This window comes from Tauraco erythrolophus, chromosome 6 (assembly GCF_009769465.1).
Source record: "Tauraco erythrolophus isolate bTauEry1 chromosome 6, bTauEry1.pri, whole genome shotgun sequence".
Taxonomy (NCBI): domain Eukaryota; kingdom Metazoa; phylum Chordata; class Aves; order Musophagiformes; family Musophagidae; genus Tauraco; species Tauraco erythrolophus.
In genome coordinates this window covers 35516735-35533367 of record NC_141470.1, presented here as the reverse complement: position 1 = coordinate 35533367, position 16633 = coordinate 35516735, and the positions used below count along the sequence as shown (strand labels likewise).

The 16633-nt window shown below is 42.9% G+C and overlaps 1 protein-coding gene across 1 annotated transcript; it reads left to right on the top strand.

The window, feature by feature from the left end:
• The first annotated feature begins 5180 nt into the window (after positions 1-5180).
• PLEK2 (pleckstrin 2) lies at positions 5181-15908 on the top strand. The gene is given in 10 exon segments (XM_009977606.2): positions 5181-5228; positions 7899-8063; positions 9089-9270; positions 10447-10538; positions 10872-11059; positions 11583-11684; positions 13090-13173; positions 14358-14436; positions 15467-15499; positions 15502-15908. Coding segments are annotated over 10 exon segments (1065 nt in total). The 3' UTR covers positions 15594-15908.
• The last annotated feature ends 725 nt before the right edge of the window (positions 15909-16633 follow it).

The window sequence follows — 16633 nt, the reverse complement described above, 5'->3', positions numbered from 1 at the left end:
ATACTTCAAAATACAGTGCTGTCTTCTCAGCCCACTGCTGCACGACCTTCAATTCTGCCTTAAAGCTCATTTACACTGGACTGAGCTGTTCACTGTAGAAACAACCTGTTTATCTTCTCTGAAGAAGAGACACTAGATGTGCTTTCCATGTTGGAGTATATATATAAAAAAATAATCCTGTTTTCCTTGATGTGGGAATTGAGTAGGAGGAGTTATTTTTGTTTAAGTAACCTTTCCAAGTTGCATTTATATTTTTTTTCTTGTCATGTCCCATATTGCACATCTCCTTTTTTCTTAATATTTTGTGTTGCTAGAGGAAAAATTCATAAAAAATGAGGCCTCAACTAGGAGTTCTTAATAGTGCCACAGTACAAACAGTACCATTGCTACGTAGTGTTGCCATAAAAGGCGTTCACAAAGGGCATACATCTTGCAGTCCATGCTTGATTATCAGAGTTCATGTGTACTTAACTCTAGTAGTTACACAAAGCCAAAAAGTTAAGTAACTTCCAGTCTCTGCAGAATGTTGAAAAATACTTGAATGTCTCATCACAACATGAAGAAACAAATTTTTACGGTTATTTTCTCAAATCATTGTCTTTTCAGAACCTGCATATGTCAAGCCTTGTCACAGCTTGTACTTGTGATCATGTTAGTTTCCTGTTTGAACAGCTCTTCCGAGTTTGCTCATTACTAAAACAGTGATCTGACTTCCATTAAGCACAGTAGGTGGGTGCTCAGACAAGAGAACAAAGTGGTTAAAAGCTGAAGAGTTGCCATGTGATTTGTATGCCAAAATAATGCTGCAAAATGAGCCACGCTTGCTCCTTCACTGGAGCACTATCAGGGGTTACAATTGGTATCATTTCAGAGAGCTGTCTTGGTGTGTTAATAGGTGAGCATCATTTCTGACAGTAACTTAGGCAAAAGTTTGCTAAACTTGTTCAGTGACCACAGGAGCTTTTCTAATTAGAGCCACAGTGCGTTTTTATATACAATTCTGTGTTGATTTTGAGTGCCTGAAAAAAATGAGGTGGTGAGGATGGTAAGAAAGCAGCTTAAGATAAATGCATTTCAATCACTTGTTACCCTGGCAGATAAAACTGGGCTCTCCTGTTGCCTCAGCAAATTTTAACCAAGAAGCTTAAATAAAAGATGCAAGACAACTTAGTGGATATTTCTCACGCGTTGCAGTAGCTGGAAGGAGGAGGTCTAAGCTGGCTGCTTTGGAGACCTGATAGCAAGGTGTGCATAAGCGAGTGCTGAACCTGTGACGCCCACGCTGGGCCTTGGCTGTGCTGCATCAGTTGCTGTAGCTGTAAATTAAGGATCTTTAGAAGTTGCTGAGATGATACTTTCTATCTCAACTGGTCTGTTTTGTTTGTGTGGAACTGTTTTCTTAACAAGTGCTTAAAATAAGGGTCGTGAGGTTTGTGTGAACATCTTTCTCAAGTCGCAAAAAGTGAGGAAGCATGTTTCTGCTGTTCATTAGCAACTGTGCTGTTTACTCAATTGTAACCGCAAGGCCAAAATCTCCGCTTGCACTCCTGTAGTCAACTGAAAGGAAAGGTGTGGGTACACCTGTGGACAGGACTTGGCCTAGTGCGTTACTTGTAAGGATCTCAGCTTGACTTTCATATCACTAATTTTGTAAGACTGGCAGCTTGGAAAGAGTTTTACTTACGATATCTGATAAGGACTCATTAATACAAAAAAGAACCAATCAGAGTTACTGGCTCAGGTCAGGCACAGAGTCCAGTAACGCACAGCCCGGAATCCTGTTTCTGATGAGGAGAAGCAGTGGCTGCTAAAGAAGTGGTGTCCTGCTTTCTTGGGGCTGTTGCGGTTTGTCTGGTTCTTAATACAATGATAATTCCTTGCTGTTTTCTCTCTGATTCTGACCCTCAGGGGTTTTTTTAGATGCAGTGGAGCTGGCATGTTGTTCTTTATAGAGGAATCTGCACTTTGATGTTTAATTTCTGACAGTTTTTTTGTTCCAGAGTCTAGACAATTAAACAACTGTTTTCAAACACTGCCACCTTTCTATAGTTAACTTTAAAAATCCTCTTACATCAGAATACTTTTGAACACTTGTCATTTTTCACTTTTATCCAGAAATGTTTCATCATTCTTTATTTTGATGTGGTTTGTTTTCATCTTATTTCATCCCTAATCCTCTAAAGGAACTAAATGCACTCCGGTGTAGAGCACCATTAAGTAAAGTCCTAGCATCTTAAGAAGTTGCTTGGGCAAAGTTCAGTATATGTAATCCCCCATGTGACACAATGATACATGCATAGGTGTTGCGACAGGGGTTGTCCTTTGGGCAGGTTCTCTTAGTCAGCTGTTTGTGGCTTCCTGAGGGACTGACCTGGAGGTAACAGCGATGTCTGTCAGGTTGGCCAGCTGAAATAGCACAGCCTGAGCTCAGAGCCAGCTACTCAGGTCCTGAAGCCTGCAGCTGGCTCTTCCTGGCCATCCCAATGCAAATTCTATAGCATGTAAAAGTATTTTGGGGTCACTTCAAGTGGAAGAAAATGTCAAGCACTTAACTGTGCTTTTTTGTTAAAGCACAGTTTCCACTGGCATGTGGAAAACACTCTAAAATGGATCTACGAAAACACAGTCCTCCCTTCAGTGAGTTTCAAGTCCCACAGAAGACTTGATACAGAGCTCCCTAGGTTTTTTTGGATCAAAGCATGTTCTTTTCCACTGGGAGACTTCAGTGCCAGAACTTGCCTTCACAGCACATGCATGAATACAGCACTCCAGGTCTACTTACTCATTTTACACTACATGACCCTGAAAGATCTCTATTTACTCAGCCTCAGGGAACAACATAGAGGCAGTTTGTTAGCCTTGATTAACTACAGAATGAGACGGGGAAGGAGGTGTGTGTATGATAAATACCCAAAGTATTGAAGAAACACTTTGAAATATTGAAGAAAGTGAAGGCTCTATAATAAGAAGTAGTTGATACAAAACCCGTTGTTTAGTGGCCAGCTGCAGCAAAGTTTGCTTCACCATTCACCAGCAGTTTGACAATCAATTTCTTCATTGCTAATGGTAATTTTGCCAAGATCTGTCTGCGGGGTTGTGGGTGGTCTGTGGGCTGGAGAAAAAGAGCTCACTCTGATCTTCTGTGAGGACTGGTTATGGTGCGATTCTGAGATCACCGTCTGAGCGAGAGCCCCCTGCAAGCTTCTACCTGTTCTCACTAGCATGAAATTACCTCACCCACCTTTTTATAAATTGCCTGCAGTAACAAGCTGAACAATGTGAAGTCAAACCTCAAATACCAAACAGTGGAACACTGTATTCCTGGAGCCAGTTACATAAAAAGTGCATGACCAGGAAATGCATGCAGCAGTCATGTCTTGTGTACCTAGAATCAAGTTTTCTTCTCTTTTTCTCAAGTTTAATTCTAATGTACAGGATATTGTGAGCTGACATTTATTTTCTTTTTTTTCTGCTGACTGCATCAGGTTTTTTCCCAAGATTCTGCTTCTGAGTACAACTTTTATATGTATATTTATGTATGTACACAGAGACAGAGATTGGTTTTTTTAATTAAAAGAAATACACTCAGTTAATTTCTGCTTTACTTTAAGGCCACAATAATAAAAAAATTACAAAAATTTCCATTGATATCTTTAAAAATACTACATACCTACAACAAAAAATACTCTTCTAGGTGTTCTGTTAAACTTACTGTTCTCACTTAGGTAGACTGAAGAACAAACATAACTGGGATATGACTCATGCAGCCAGTTGCCTCGTGGCTGCTTGCCTTTTCCAAACTGGCAAAGGGAGTACAGTAGGAGCTACATAGGTAACTTACATAGGGGCCGGCTGCTTATACAGCAATCAATTTTTCTAAGTTCAAGTAGCATTCAGTCACCCATTGTATTTCTCGTGATCTCTGCAGGACTGTTCTCTGGGTTGTCTCCAGTACATGGTCAGGTTTGAATACCTTCTTTGGTGTCTCACTCTTCTTCAGTAAAAATCGTTAAAAAATAGTATAAAGATAAAGAAATTATTTGTTTGTTCCTTTTCTTCGGTACATGAAAGTATGACCAGTAATCTGATCCGGTGTGCAAAGACTGAGAGATGCTTAAGTCACTTTGTCTTATGAACTCTGGACTCTTTTTACATAGCAACAAGTGTGTTTGTTTATTTGTTATACTGTACGTCATGTTCCTTATCGCAGCCCCTGGCTCTGCCCACGTGTATCACCTTGATTATGGTACGAGTCATGGAATGCTAACAGTACAGCAAAGATTATTGCTTCTGAACAGCAGCGCTGTCTGAAATACTAATACTGGTGTATTTCATCAGGACAAGATTTAATAAATCTATCAAACAGGTTTATTGTGGCCAAAGTCTTAAAAAATGCAATAAATGCCTACCCTTGTATTCAGATACAAAAAACCCACTCAGTTTTGGAGGCGGTGGGGAGTTACAAGAGGTCACTGCACGGTGTTCATTGATCAGACCACTTTATTAAAAGCCCGAATACTTGCTTATGTAAAGATTTAGGATATTAAGTTGAGGATCTTGGTTTATATGCCCAGAGGTCACTGAAAGTAGAGTGAGGGTTTAGGTGTTTTGGGGCTTCTTCCTTAAAATAAATTTCTAGCAAAAGACATTATCTTAAGGTTTGTAAAAGTTTCCTTGTAATCATAATATTCTATATGTTACACTTATAGGCATTCCGATCTGTAGAACCCTTATGAAATGTGTTTAGTAGACGAGAAATTTTAAGCGGCATAGTTGATTAGTCCGAAGTTTTGAGGGAGGCAATTTTATAATTCTGCTTCTCCCTCCCATGCAATACCTGATTTGTCATCATGTGGCTGCTTATATTGGCCAACTCATTTGGTGGTGTTTTTTTGCTATACTAAATTCTGTGAAATTCTTTTGAGATCCTTTTTAGACTTCCCTTTGTTTTACTTCCTGGAGGGCAGGTAACGTATCAGAGCCAGCTCACTGTTTAACTAATGTCTCATAGGTAGGAAGAGAGGGGAAAAAAAAAACAGGGAAGGGAGAGTGCGTCATGTTGGAGGAGGAGGGTAGCAAAGAAAAATGAGCTTTCTTAAACAAATCGCGTGCAGAGGGATAGGCTGCTAGGGCTTGGGTGCTTCTCGGCTGGGGCTCAGCTCTCTTCTCTGCTGGCTACGATGCAGGAAACATCTGGAGTGCTGAAGGAGGGCTTCCTCGTCAAACGGGTAAGTGCTCCGGTTCCCCTTCATGCAGTTCTGCTCAAACGTGGAAGCATCCCCTGAGCAGGGACTGGACCGAGCCAGGGCTCGTGGCAAGGCAGCGTTTTGGGTGCCGGATTTAAAGAGCTCCTTTTGGCTCCCGGGAAAGGAGCTCCTCCAGGTCTATGCAGATGCCTGCCAGTGGAGCTTCATGAACTGCAGGTGTTCGCTACCCTCTCTCGAGTTTCCCTATGTTGGCATTCACCCAGGGGAAAGTGAATTAGCTATCAGGATTACTCAGGTATCAGAAAGCCAATATGTCTGGGCACACCTCTGCAAATAACACATAAAAAACTACCTGGTAAACGTCTATGTGGCAGCAGTGGAAGTGGCCATGGGAGGGTGGACAGAGGGAAGATGTTTTGACAGTCTCTTAAGATAGTTTGTGCCTTCTTTAGCAACCCAGCTGAGCAGGGTTTCCCATTTCATATGAGAGGATGGAAAACAGGCAATCCTTTTTGAAGGGGATCAGAGCAATGCAAAAGTAGAAACGTGTTTGAAATAACCTCTTTCTTCCACACCCCTCAAGCTGCACTATAAGAAAATTTTAGCCAAAATGTGGAGAAAAGAGCTGAAAGATGGTGTCACAGATTTCAGCCTTTCCAATACTTCTCCCTATAGGACCAAGTCAGTCATAGCTGGGACACAAGGAGGCAACTTAGCAAGGGGCATAAGCTGCCTTTAGTATGTCTGTCTCAATTTTACCCTGTCTCAATGTCTAACACGGTCCTTGACTGCACAAAAAAACGTGATTCAAAGCTTTGTTCAAAGCTTTGCCGCGCCTTGGGAAATGCTTTTCTACAGTACGTGGCAGTGCTTCTGGTGCTAACATGAAGGTAATCCTGGTCTGGAGCTCTCCTGGCTGGGCCCCCAGCCAGCCACCAGCCATGTGAGGCTGTGCTCTATGCAGAGAAAGGCTGCACAGCCTGAGCTGTTCCTCATCCTCCCTTCTGCAGTGAGGGCAAAGCAGTCCCAGATCCTGCTCTCCTCTCTGGGCTACGGTTGTATTTTGTGACTCTTAAGTGACTACTGAATTCCAGATGGGAAGCCAAGGCATCAAGTGTGTGAGAGGAGTAGATTATGGGTGGCACACTGAGCTGTGACTGCCAGCAGTCTGTACATCACCGGGTACGCTGTTGATAGGAAAGAGACCACAAAGGCAATGAAAGGAAACTAAGGGAGGAGGGAACAAGGAATCCAGAGAAAAAAATGAGGAAGAGTGAGGATCAGGTAAAGAAAACAGAACTTGCTTAAGAGGAGAGCAAAAGCAAGGAGATGATCTAAATGCATTATAAATGACTGAATTATGTGTTGTAATATATTATAAATACAAAGCAAATATGTGGAAGTCAAGCAAAGGTAAAGGAAAAAAGGTAAGGCAATCTCCTGAAAAAGATGAAATCTCCAAGAAGGAAAAAAAAGAGCCAAGAAAAGAGCCATAGCAAAGAATATACTCTCAGGAAAAATGGCCAAGGGACTTTACCACGGGTGAAAAAAACAACGAAGAAGGTAAAAGGAAGGAGAGAACAAACGCAAATTAGATAAATTGTGTTCAGTATAGACTAGAAGACATTAGATCTAAAGTGCCCTGGATTTTAGAGACTCATTACCCCACCTATTCTTGGAAATTGCTGGTTTTCCCCTTTACTCATAGAGAATTAATGAGCTTTGATTCCTGCCACAACTGGACACAGCATGCTCCTTTCTCCTAGCTATGCCCACCCTCTCCCAGGTGTCAGAGCTTCCTCTACTCAGTGCTTGTCTGCTGGCTGTAACCTCCATCGCCTGGGGAAATGCAAGTCAGCTCCCTGCACCGAAAAGCTGGACCTGACACCGCCAGACAGGACTGAGCCTGTCAGTGCCAGCCCTGGCTGGGTTTGCTCTCCCAAACAGCTGGGCTAAAGACAGCCAGGGGCTGTTTACAGAAGGGGAAGCAGAGAATTTGTCTGTATTCTGGTACAACCCTGGAGGCGTTTAACAGCAGCCTTCATTCGGTCTTTTGCCATTAAAAAGTGTTATTTCCTTCACGGGAAACAGTAGCACAAGCGATGTTTTAGTCCAGAAGACTGGAGGCAGGTAGGACAGAAATAAATCACTCATTAGCAGTAAGAGATGTAAGGAAAAGCCAATTCACCCAGCAAAGTGATCTCAAAACCACTTAGCATCTACAGCCACATCGAAATGACAAAGAACAAAACACATCAAAACACCAACCAGAGTCACCAGAGAGGAGGAGTTTGTCCTTAGGAGCCCTCACGCATTTCGGATTTAGCGCTGTTTCTGTCCGGTGCTGTCAGCGGGCAGACATGCACCTAAATGACAGCTTTCTGAGACAATTCATGTGAGCTTTTGCAAGAAACAATTCTTGCCAGCAAAGAAACGTCCTTGCTGGAGGAAGAGCAGAGCAGCTTTCTCTTGCTCCGTGATTTTATAGTGATGGAGCTGTGCTATTCTGTTACTAAAAACGCATATTTCAGGGAGAAAAGGACTTGTGATGACTTCTTGTGCTTCTTTTCATACAGTTTCCTATTATTTTATGGTGTTGTCACACAGAGGGGGAAAGAAAAGGAAAAGAAAATATGGTCATTTCTCAATGCCTGTGTTAAAGTTAGCTATTGTGGATTTCTTCCCCTCTAGGGACATATTGTTCGTAACTGGAAAGTAAGATGGTTCGTTCTGCTTCAGGATAAGCTGCTGTATTACAAAATTGAAGGAGGCAAGAAGGAGCCAACTCCAAAGGGCAGGATCCTTTTGGATGGCTGCACTATTACTTGTCCATGCCTGGAATACGAGAACAGACCGGTACGACTGGAAAAATGTATCCCTTCTCAATGACACCCACTTTCTAACTTCTGAGTCTTTTCTACTCCTCCCAATTTCTTTGATTACTGCAACCATGCCACTTGGGTGTTTCCAGAATTAGGTCCAGCCAAAAGCAAGTTGCCATTAGCAACATAACCAGGACAAGAAATTAACTCCCTCATTGTGTCTTTGCTGTTCCCTGTGCCCAAATCTGCGTAGCAGCCAGTAACAAAAAAGAAAAAACCCACCACACAAAAAAGCCACCCTCCACACAAAAAAAAAAAAACACCTTCCACACATACAGTGGGAAGAATAAATGCAAATGCATCAGCCCAACAGTGTGTGAAGAGAGGACATGGATGTCTCAAGAAAATCTGAGGAGGATAGGAAAAAAGGGAAGCTTATCTCTGGTAGCTGCCATAAACCCTGCTGTGTCCACAGGGCGCTCCCGGGCAGCCCGGTCAAACTCCCTTTTCCTTCACCAATGGGACTTCACCACTGTAGAAAGTTTCCAGCAAGAGAGTTCTGGAAGGGAAAGTGCCTTCTGCGCTTCTCCGCTCACCCATGGGTAGCAGCACTGCAGATTTCTTCGGAGTGGGGCCAGAAGGGAAATGACTCTGGAAACTGCTGACTATTTCAGAACTTCTTGTGGCAGAAAGAGCCTAGCGAGAGTTCATGGTTGTTGAGAAACTAGAGATCCGGATGTGAAAAACTCCATAGTCAGCAGTACACTCCTATGTAATCCAGTTTCTGCGTGGTCTGCTCCCTTTTAAGTACCACAAGCTCCGTGCATGCAAACCATGCAGAACAGAAAATACAGGGATTTTTGGCTGAGGGGAAGCAAAAAAAAAAACAAACCCAGAGCTGTGCCCACCATTCTTTTGGCCAAGAATAGCTCTGTAATGCTCAGGTGGGATGCCATATCAGACTTATTTGTGTCATCTGGGCCAGTGCTAAAAGAAGCCAAATACGAGTGGAGGACATCAGCTAAATGATATTATTGCTTTGTGCTTCTTTCTCCACAGCTACTCATCAAACTAAAGACAAAAACCAACACAGACTATTTCCTTGAATGTTGCTCCAGGGAGGAGCGAGACTCTTGGGCTCTGGACATCACTGGAGCTATTCATGCTGGTCACCCAGTACAGGTACAAGAGCTTCACAGAATGAAGAACTCTTTCAAACTGCTAGAGAATATCAGCCTCCAGTAAGTGTATATGGTTTTTCCTTCTGCTGTTGCTGTAGCTGGCAAAGTGCCTGAGCTGATGGATGAGGAGGGTCAAGGAAAGTTTCTGCACTGATCTGCTCCCATGTGGCCGGGAGCCTCTAAACTGGCTGCTCTGCCCTAGGTTTGCACATACTTTTGCCAGGGCACAGGAATGCACTTTTTCCTGACCATTATTTTTTCGGATTATATGGGTTCTGCAAGGACATCTCACTGCTGCTTTGAAGACCTTCCTAGTCAGCTGCAAAGTTTCTCAGTGTGAAGATGTATTACTTTGGAAGATGTAATGTCAGGGAAAGACTGAGCAATGACATTTTTCATGCTATAGATTCATAGATTCATAGAATTTCTAGGTTGGAAAAGACCTTAGAGATCATCCAGTCCAACCGTCCCTAATCTCCCATTAAACCACATCCCTAAGTAGTTCATCCACCCTTTTCTTAAACACATCCAGGGATGGAGACTCAACCACCTCCCTGGGCAGCCTATTCCAGTGGCTGACAACCCTTTCAGAGAAGGAATTCTTTCTAACATCCAACCTGCATCTCCCCTGGCTAAGCTTATACCCTTTTCCTCTTGTCCTATCACCCATCACTAATGTAAAGAGCCCTTCCCCCACCTCCCCACCATCCCTTCTCAAGTACTTGTAGGCTGCAATCAGGTCTCCCCTCAGCCTCCTCTTCTCCAGGCTAAACAGCCCCAACTCCCTCAGCCACTCCCCATAAGTTTTATTTTCCAGCCCCTTGACCAGTTTAGTCGCCCTTCTCTGGTTGGTGAGCTTTCAAAGCTGGTAGCTGGAATCCAGACTAGGATTTTTAGAGGGCATCACATTACACAAGAGAAAAAATAGCATTGATTGAGAAATAGAAAAATGACATTGATTTGATTTATATTGAGAAGGTAAATGGAGGCTGACTGTAGCTCAGTTTGAAGTGCTTTAAACCAAAAGATACTTTATAAGGCATCTTGTTTAGTGCTGCTATTGGGGTAATAAAGTTTTCCTATACCGTACCTAGGAAAAAACTTCTGGGGGAGTATCTAGGCTGTTTCCCATCTTTATGTTGATAATCTTGAGGACATCCCAGGCACTGACAGAAGCAGGTGACAATTTCTGCCTGTCTTTCTATTCTACTAACAGTCCTGTGCTCTCTTTTACAGCCACATAGTGAAGAAAATGTGTGACAGCAGTACTGGAATTAAGCTGACCCGCAACTTGGAGCAAGGCAACAGATACAAAGAGACCTTCACAGGTACACCTGCTGCAGGCAAAAAGCTTCCTCACATTTGACATGTCATGTTGCACAGACAAGGGAGCTACTATACTGCCTTCGTGGTGGAACCAGTTGTGGCCCAGTGGAAAGTAGCAGTGCAGCCAACCTCTCCAACACCTTTCTCTCTCGCTCTTTGGATATGTGGAAGCACATGTAGGATCCCACACTTTTGGTCAACGTTGCATTTCATTCAAAGTCTTTGCAATGGCGCCAAAATGTTGCAGCAAATGAATACATGTGTGGCAGGAGACCACCTGTCTCACTTTGGAAGAGCATGTTGCCTCGGTATGAGAGCTGCCTTTCTCCCTGCAGGTTCTGCACTGGTGGACTGGCTCATCTCCAGCAGCTTTGCTGTGTCACGGTTTGAGGCCGTCACTTTGGCATCCATGCTGATGGAGGAGAACTTCATCAAGCCTGTGGGAGCCCGCAGCACTGAGGCCACACGTTACAGCGACCTCTCTGAGCAGTTCCTTGATGACTCCACTGCACTGTACATGTTTGTAAGTGATGCAGCTGCCAACAGAGGGACCTCCTCTGCCCCTTGTCACACCCTTGATTTGGGGGGCAGTGGAAAAGGGGCCATGCACAGCCTGCAACCAAAGGCAAAATATGCAGGCTATGAAAGCAAACACAGAAGGAGCAGCCCTAGGCTTTTAGTGGTGCTGACACTTGCACTTTTGCTGGAGTCAAATAGCTGCCTGGATATGGAGGGATCTACAAATTACATAATTAGGCATTAAAAGGGGTGTGTCCCTCAAGTGCACTGTGTGTCTGCATTTAACGGAGGCTGTGCTGTAGTTAGGCTAAAACTCAAGGCCACAGTGTCCATGTGGAGGCTTTACTGCTGTAATATGTTGCCTGTAAACGTGAGACCTACAAAGCTGAGCAGCAGGGCTACAGAGTAGAATTTACTCAGGAAATATGAGCTAAAAACAGCTCAAGGAAAATAAAACGCAGAACTTTGTACTTAAAAATGTGTTTAGATTAAAAAGAAAAGTTGAACAATCTTTTCCCTATTTGCAGGCTGAGAGCAATAAGAAAAATAGCAGTTCCAAGGAAGAGGTACAATTTAACATCTCTGAGTTAAGCGGCACGATTGTGAAGCAAGGATTCTTAGTGAAACAGGTAAATACAGTATCTGAACATTCACTGAAAAACAAGAAAAATGACAGCTTTTAGGACTTCCTAGAGAAGAAATGTGATTTATATGAGCATGTCTGGAGAGCTGTGGCCAGTAGGGCTAACTTGCCTGTCAGCACTACTGTCAGAGACGACGCAGTGAAGGGTATTTAGTTATAAAATCATGAGCTACAGAACTTGTTGCTCAGGCAGGATTAATTGGATATTCTGTATTCAGTGAGTGCATACTGAAAGGTATAAAACAGCATCAAAAGCAAAAGTCCCACACGAACTCCAAATCCCACCAGAGGTGTTACATTCACTTCCAAGGAGATCCACATTCCTCTGATTTAACCTGTCTCATCCAGGTTGCGTGAGCAGCTATGATGTTCTGTTGGCCACAGACAAATTTCAAAGCTGAGTAGATTGACTTTTGCATGAAGTGGACATTTACCTGTGGACAGTCACTCACGCACATGTGCATGCTCTGGTGGTGGTAAGACCCGTTTTCTTTGGGCATGAAGAAATTTGGGCACAAATTCCTGTTGGCAGGAATTGTTTACAGGATCTTAGCCTGCAAGATTTAGTTTCTGACCCTTGCTACGAAGAAGACAAGGATCAATCATGCTGTTTCAAAGCATAATGCAGTCACCTGAAGAGGGAACCCTACCTGCACTGCATGGCCACCTTTCTACTCGAGCTTTGTAACCTACGCTGAGATTTTAGTGTTGTGCAAACTGGATCATCAGATGATCCTCAGTCCTCCCTCCTCCAGCTGCTAGGGTGCAGCGAGGGTTGGTGGGGCACTGGGTGCCAGGAGCTGCTGGGTGATCCCCATGGGGCTGGCAGGGCAGCCTCCCTATCACCACAGGCCATCAGAGCTGCCCAGGAGCCTCTCCCATGGTCAGCAGCAGTAAAGGGGAGCCCCCAGCAGCCCCAGACCTGAGCCCCAGCACCAAATCTCCAGGAGCGGGGATGGTCTCAGGGCTGGCACAGGCTTGCAGTGCTGTCCTGCACTGTCAGCACTGAGAGGGCTGGGGGCAGAAGAGTGGAGAGCTGCAAAAGGACCTGACATAATCCCCTCAGAGCACGCACAGCATGGGTTTTTAATCCAAGACCCATATTTAATCTGCAATTAAGAGCAGGGATCAGAGATATAATCACTTGGTCCTGTCACTCTGCTTTCTTGGTTCTCAGTACAAGGAAGGGAGAGAGGGAGGAATTATTACTGTATGAAGAAGGATGTTAAGCAGAAAATCCTGGGAGTTACTAAGATGTCAGAAAATATTTTTCTCTGTTGGTGCCAAACCCTCTTTTTCAGTACCTATTTAGGTCTCCCCTACAGCCTGCAGGAAAATGGACATTTCAGGAGGTATTTACTGGTGGTAACTTTAATTTGCCTGTCTTGCAGGGACACAAGAGGAAAAACTGGAAGGTGAGGAGATTTGTTTTGAGAGCTGATCCTGCTTTTTTGCACTACTATGACCCCACTAAGGTATGTGAGTGGGGAGTCACTACCCCCAGAAATCCTTTTACAGACCTAAACATTATAATGAAAATACAACTATGCTGTAAACGTTTCCCTCACCCAAATCTCCCTCCAGGTTCCTCTATTCATTTTCTGGGAAGTAAGACCTCTCTGGCCTTATCCTGGGAGGTTGTCCTTGTAGGATTTTCTATCCCTCTACCTTCCTTCCTCTCTTTTCCCCGGTGAGATTCCTTTTCCTTAGCTGAGGGGCAGCATTCTTCTTGGGATTGCTCTTTTTCTGTACCCGCACAGTCTGGGACCACTGTCCTGCAGGGATTCTTCCTGGACTGTGATCTTTCTGGGCTGACACCCCACCACTTGAGGGTCATACTGCTACTGGGATTTTTTTATGTTCTTCTTCCAACATTGAATGAGGCCTCCTTGATGCCAAAGTATTTGTTAGGAATTTCTGCTACTCAGTTTTAAACTTGCTGAGGGAATAGTAGAATCTATCTTCATGGATGTAATAATCAATGTAAGCAACCCAGAAGAGCACGTGGATCCATCAGCCCCAGATGCATAGGGTACCACAAAGCCCTACAGATTGCTGAAAGAACATGTTTAGAAATGCTTTATGTGGCTTTTAAAGAAAAGACAAACAATGTAACTGTGAAAAAGCTTATGGAGGTGGTTCATTTTTTGTTGCCTGTTTCTTTGTGTTTAGTTTTGTTGGGGTTTTTTTTGCACTGTAACTCACCCTTGTCATGCTATAAACTCAAACTGTAGAACCTGAAGATCAGACAAGACAGCCAGCCAACCTACTAGTGAAAACAGACAAACTTTCCCCATACCATCTCAGTGAAAAGCAGCAAGCTAAAAACTTGCAGAAATATGGGAAGTTTTTTAACATGGATTGTTATTGATAAGACTACACATAAGACTGAAATGTCATTGTTAGCCTATCCTTGTGCTTTTCATTGATGTCTATCATTCCTATGTTCTCAGCTACATCAGAGAAACATCTGAGACTGAAACAACATAGTAATGCATTTAATTACATGTTCTAATTGACTTCTCTTGTGGCATAGATTTTTTATATCTGGAAAGACTGGCATTACATCTCCACCTTCACAAAAATAATTGATGCGCTCTAGGAAACTATTCTAATGATTTTATTTTCCAGATAAGCCTCATTTCCTTTTTCTTTACAGGAAGAAGACAGGCCAGTAGGTGGATTTTCTCTTCGTGGTTGTCTTGTCTCAGCTCTGGAGGACAACGGAGTCCCAGCAGGTAAGCACGAGCCTCTAAACTTTCATACATACGTATTTATGCTATAGCAATACAGTCTTTGAGTGTGGGTTTGTGTGTATGGCTGTGGGTATGCACAAGTGGGCTGGCCTTTCCTCTCCCTCTGCAAGCAAGGGAAGAAGCATACCACAAAAAATCCCCATACTGATGGGTTGTCCATACCAGAGGGGATTTTTTTTCAGTGTTATTTCCACATATCTTGAGTGTTCTCCTTTTTATAGGCTTTTCTCAGTCAGATGACCTCTGAGACAGTTCTAAGACACTGATTAATATTCCAGAGTTAACAGACAAAAAGGAAAGGCCTTCTTTTTGGATGTTGTTTAACTCAAAGTCTTTAGGCATGCCCAGATGCCATTCCTTTTCTGTGTGTCCTCTCTACTTATGCTATTACCTTTTCTTTTTGACCTGCTAGAACCCAAATGTAGGGGAGACATAAAGACAGCAACACAAAAAACAGTTCTGCTAGTGAATATGCTTAGCTTAGGCATTTGTCTAGAACCTCAGCCCCACAGATAAGTATTTCTGCTGTTAAAGTAATTTATTTTATGACAGTAAGCACAATGACAGTGTGGATCTTGAATAAGGAGCATCTTTCTAAAGACAAAAGACAGAGTCTAAAAAGATATGGTCCAGGTTGGCAGGGCATGATGAACAATACAGTTCCTTGCTAAGCGGAACCCGACCAAATCTAACCTATTGCACAAACTGGTAGGGAGTTCATCCCTCCATTGTATAACTCAAGTAAGATTCTCCATCTAAACAGCAGCTATTTTATATGTGATGCATAGTACACAGTAATTTATACAGTCTATGTGAGGGATGTCTGTACTATATCTTTTTTTTTCAGAAGGTAAATCAAAGACACAAGAGCTTTAGATGTCTTACTCATAATGAAATGGAAAGGTCTGATACCCTAACTCACTAAACTAAAATTTTTCCCTATGAAGCTTCATATCTGCTACAAAACATTTCCCTGTGCACCTTCCTGATCTGTCATATTTTTTCTCTGCAGGAGTGAAGGGCAATGTGCAAGGAAACCTCTTCAAATCATCACCAAAAATGACACTCATTATTATATCCAGGCCAGCTCCAAGGCGGAGCGAGTACAGTGGATTGAGGCAATCAAACCACTGACATGAGTAAGGCAGACTCCATGCCAAAAGACAAGTCACATTTGTGACCAAGTTTCCTGTTCTCATTGTCTGGGAGTGTTGTTTTTTCCCTTACATAGTCTATTTTTGTTATTTGTATCACCATAGCACCTAGCAATTTCTGGCAGACAAGCATCCTAGGTGCCTAGGAGCCAGGTAGCTCCAGAATAATTCCCCCCAGGAACTTATCATCTAACCAAGAGACAAAAGACAACAGGTGGATACAGACAAATGGGGCTTTACAAAGAAACAATGAGATATAATATTCCAAGATGGAAGAAAAGAATTCTTTTGTACAAGTATTCAGTCTATATCTGGCAGATCCAGGTTGTGCTTTATCCTAAAGCAGAAGTGTCTTGCTCCTTTCCCCTTCATAAAGGCGCTCATAAACTTAATTAGTTAAGACTGTCTGAATCAAAGTCATGAAAGGTCCTGGTGTCTGAGGCTGTCTTTCTTGGTATACCACAAAAGTCTCGTGCTAAGCCACAACCCAGCTGCCAGGATAATCACTACTGCACAACAAGACAGGAGTCTGTCTGTCCATCCATCTGCTCTACCACTCAGTTCTCTGTTAGGCTAAAAAAGACCAAAGGATTTTCCTCTCCAGTATATAGATTATTATTTTGCTGGTAATGGCCCATACAGGATCCTGAGCATCAAATCAGACCAGTGGCAGTTATTACAGACAATTGCTGGCAATGAATATATTGGAAGAAATCACTCAGCCAAAGAAACAAGACTTTTTGTCCTGATTATCACTGTAAATCCATTTACATGGAGCACCATTGGGACTGAGAACTCTAATAGCAGTTCTGACTATTGCTTTTTCTATTTTAAGACATTAAGCCATTAAAGTTTCCATTATTTGTCTAGTAAACTTGACTTTGATATCATTAAAGATAAAAAAAGTTTAGTGCATTTGAATCTCCTATGCTCTTTTGACATGATTTTTCTCAGAGGGCAGTTTGAGTATACAAAAAAATGGTTCCATACACTGTAAATTTAGATTTATGTAGAAACTGAGGCAT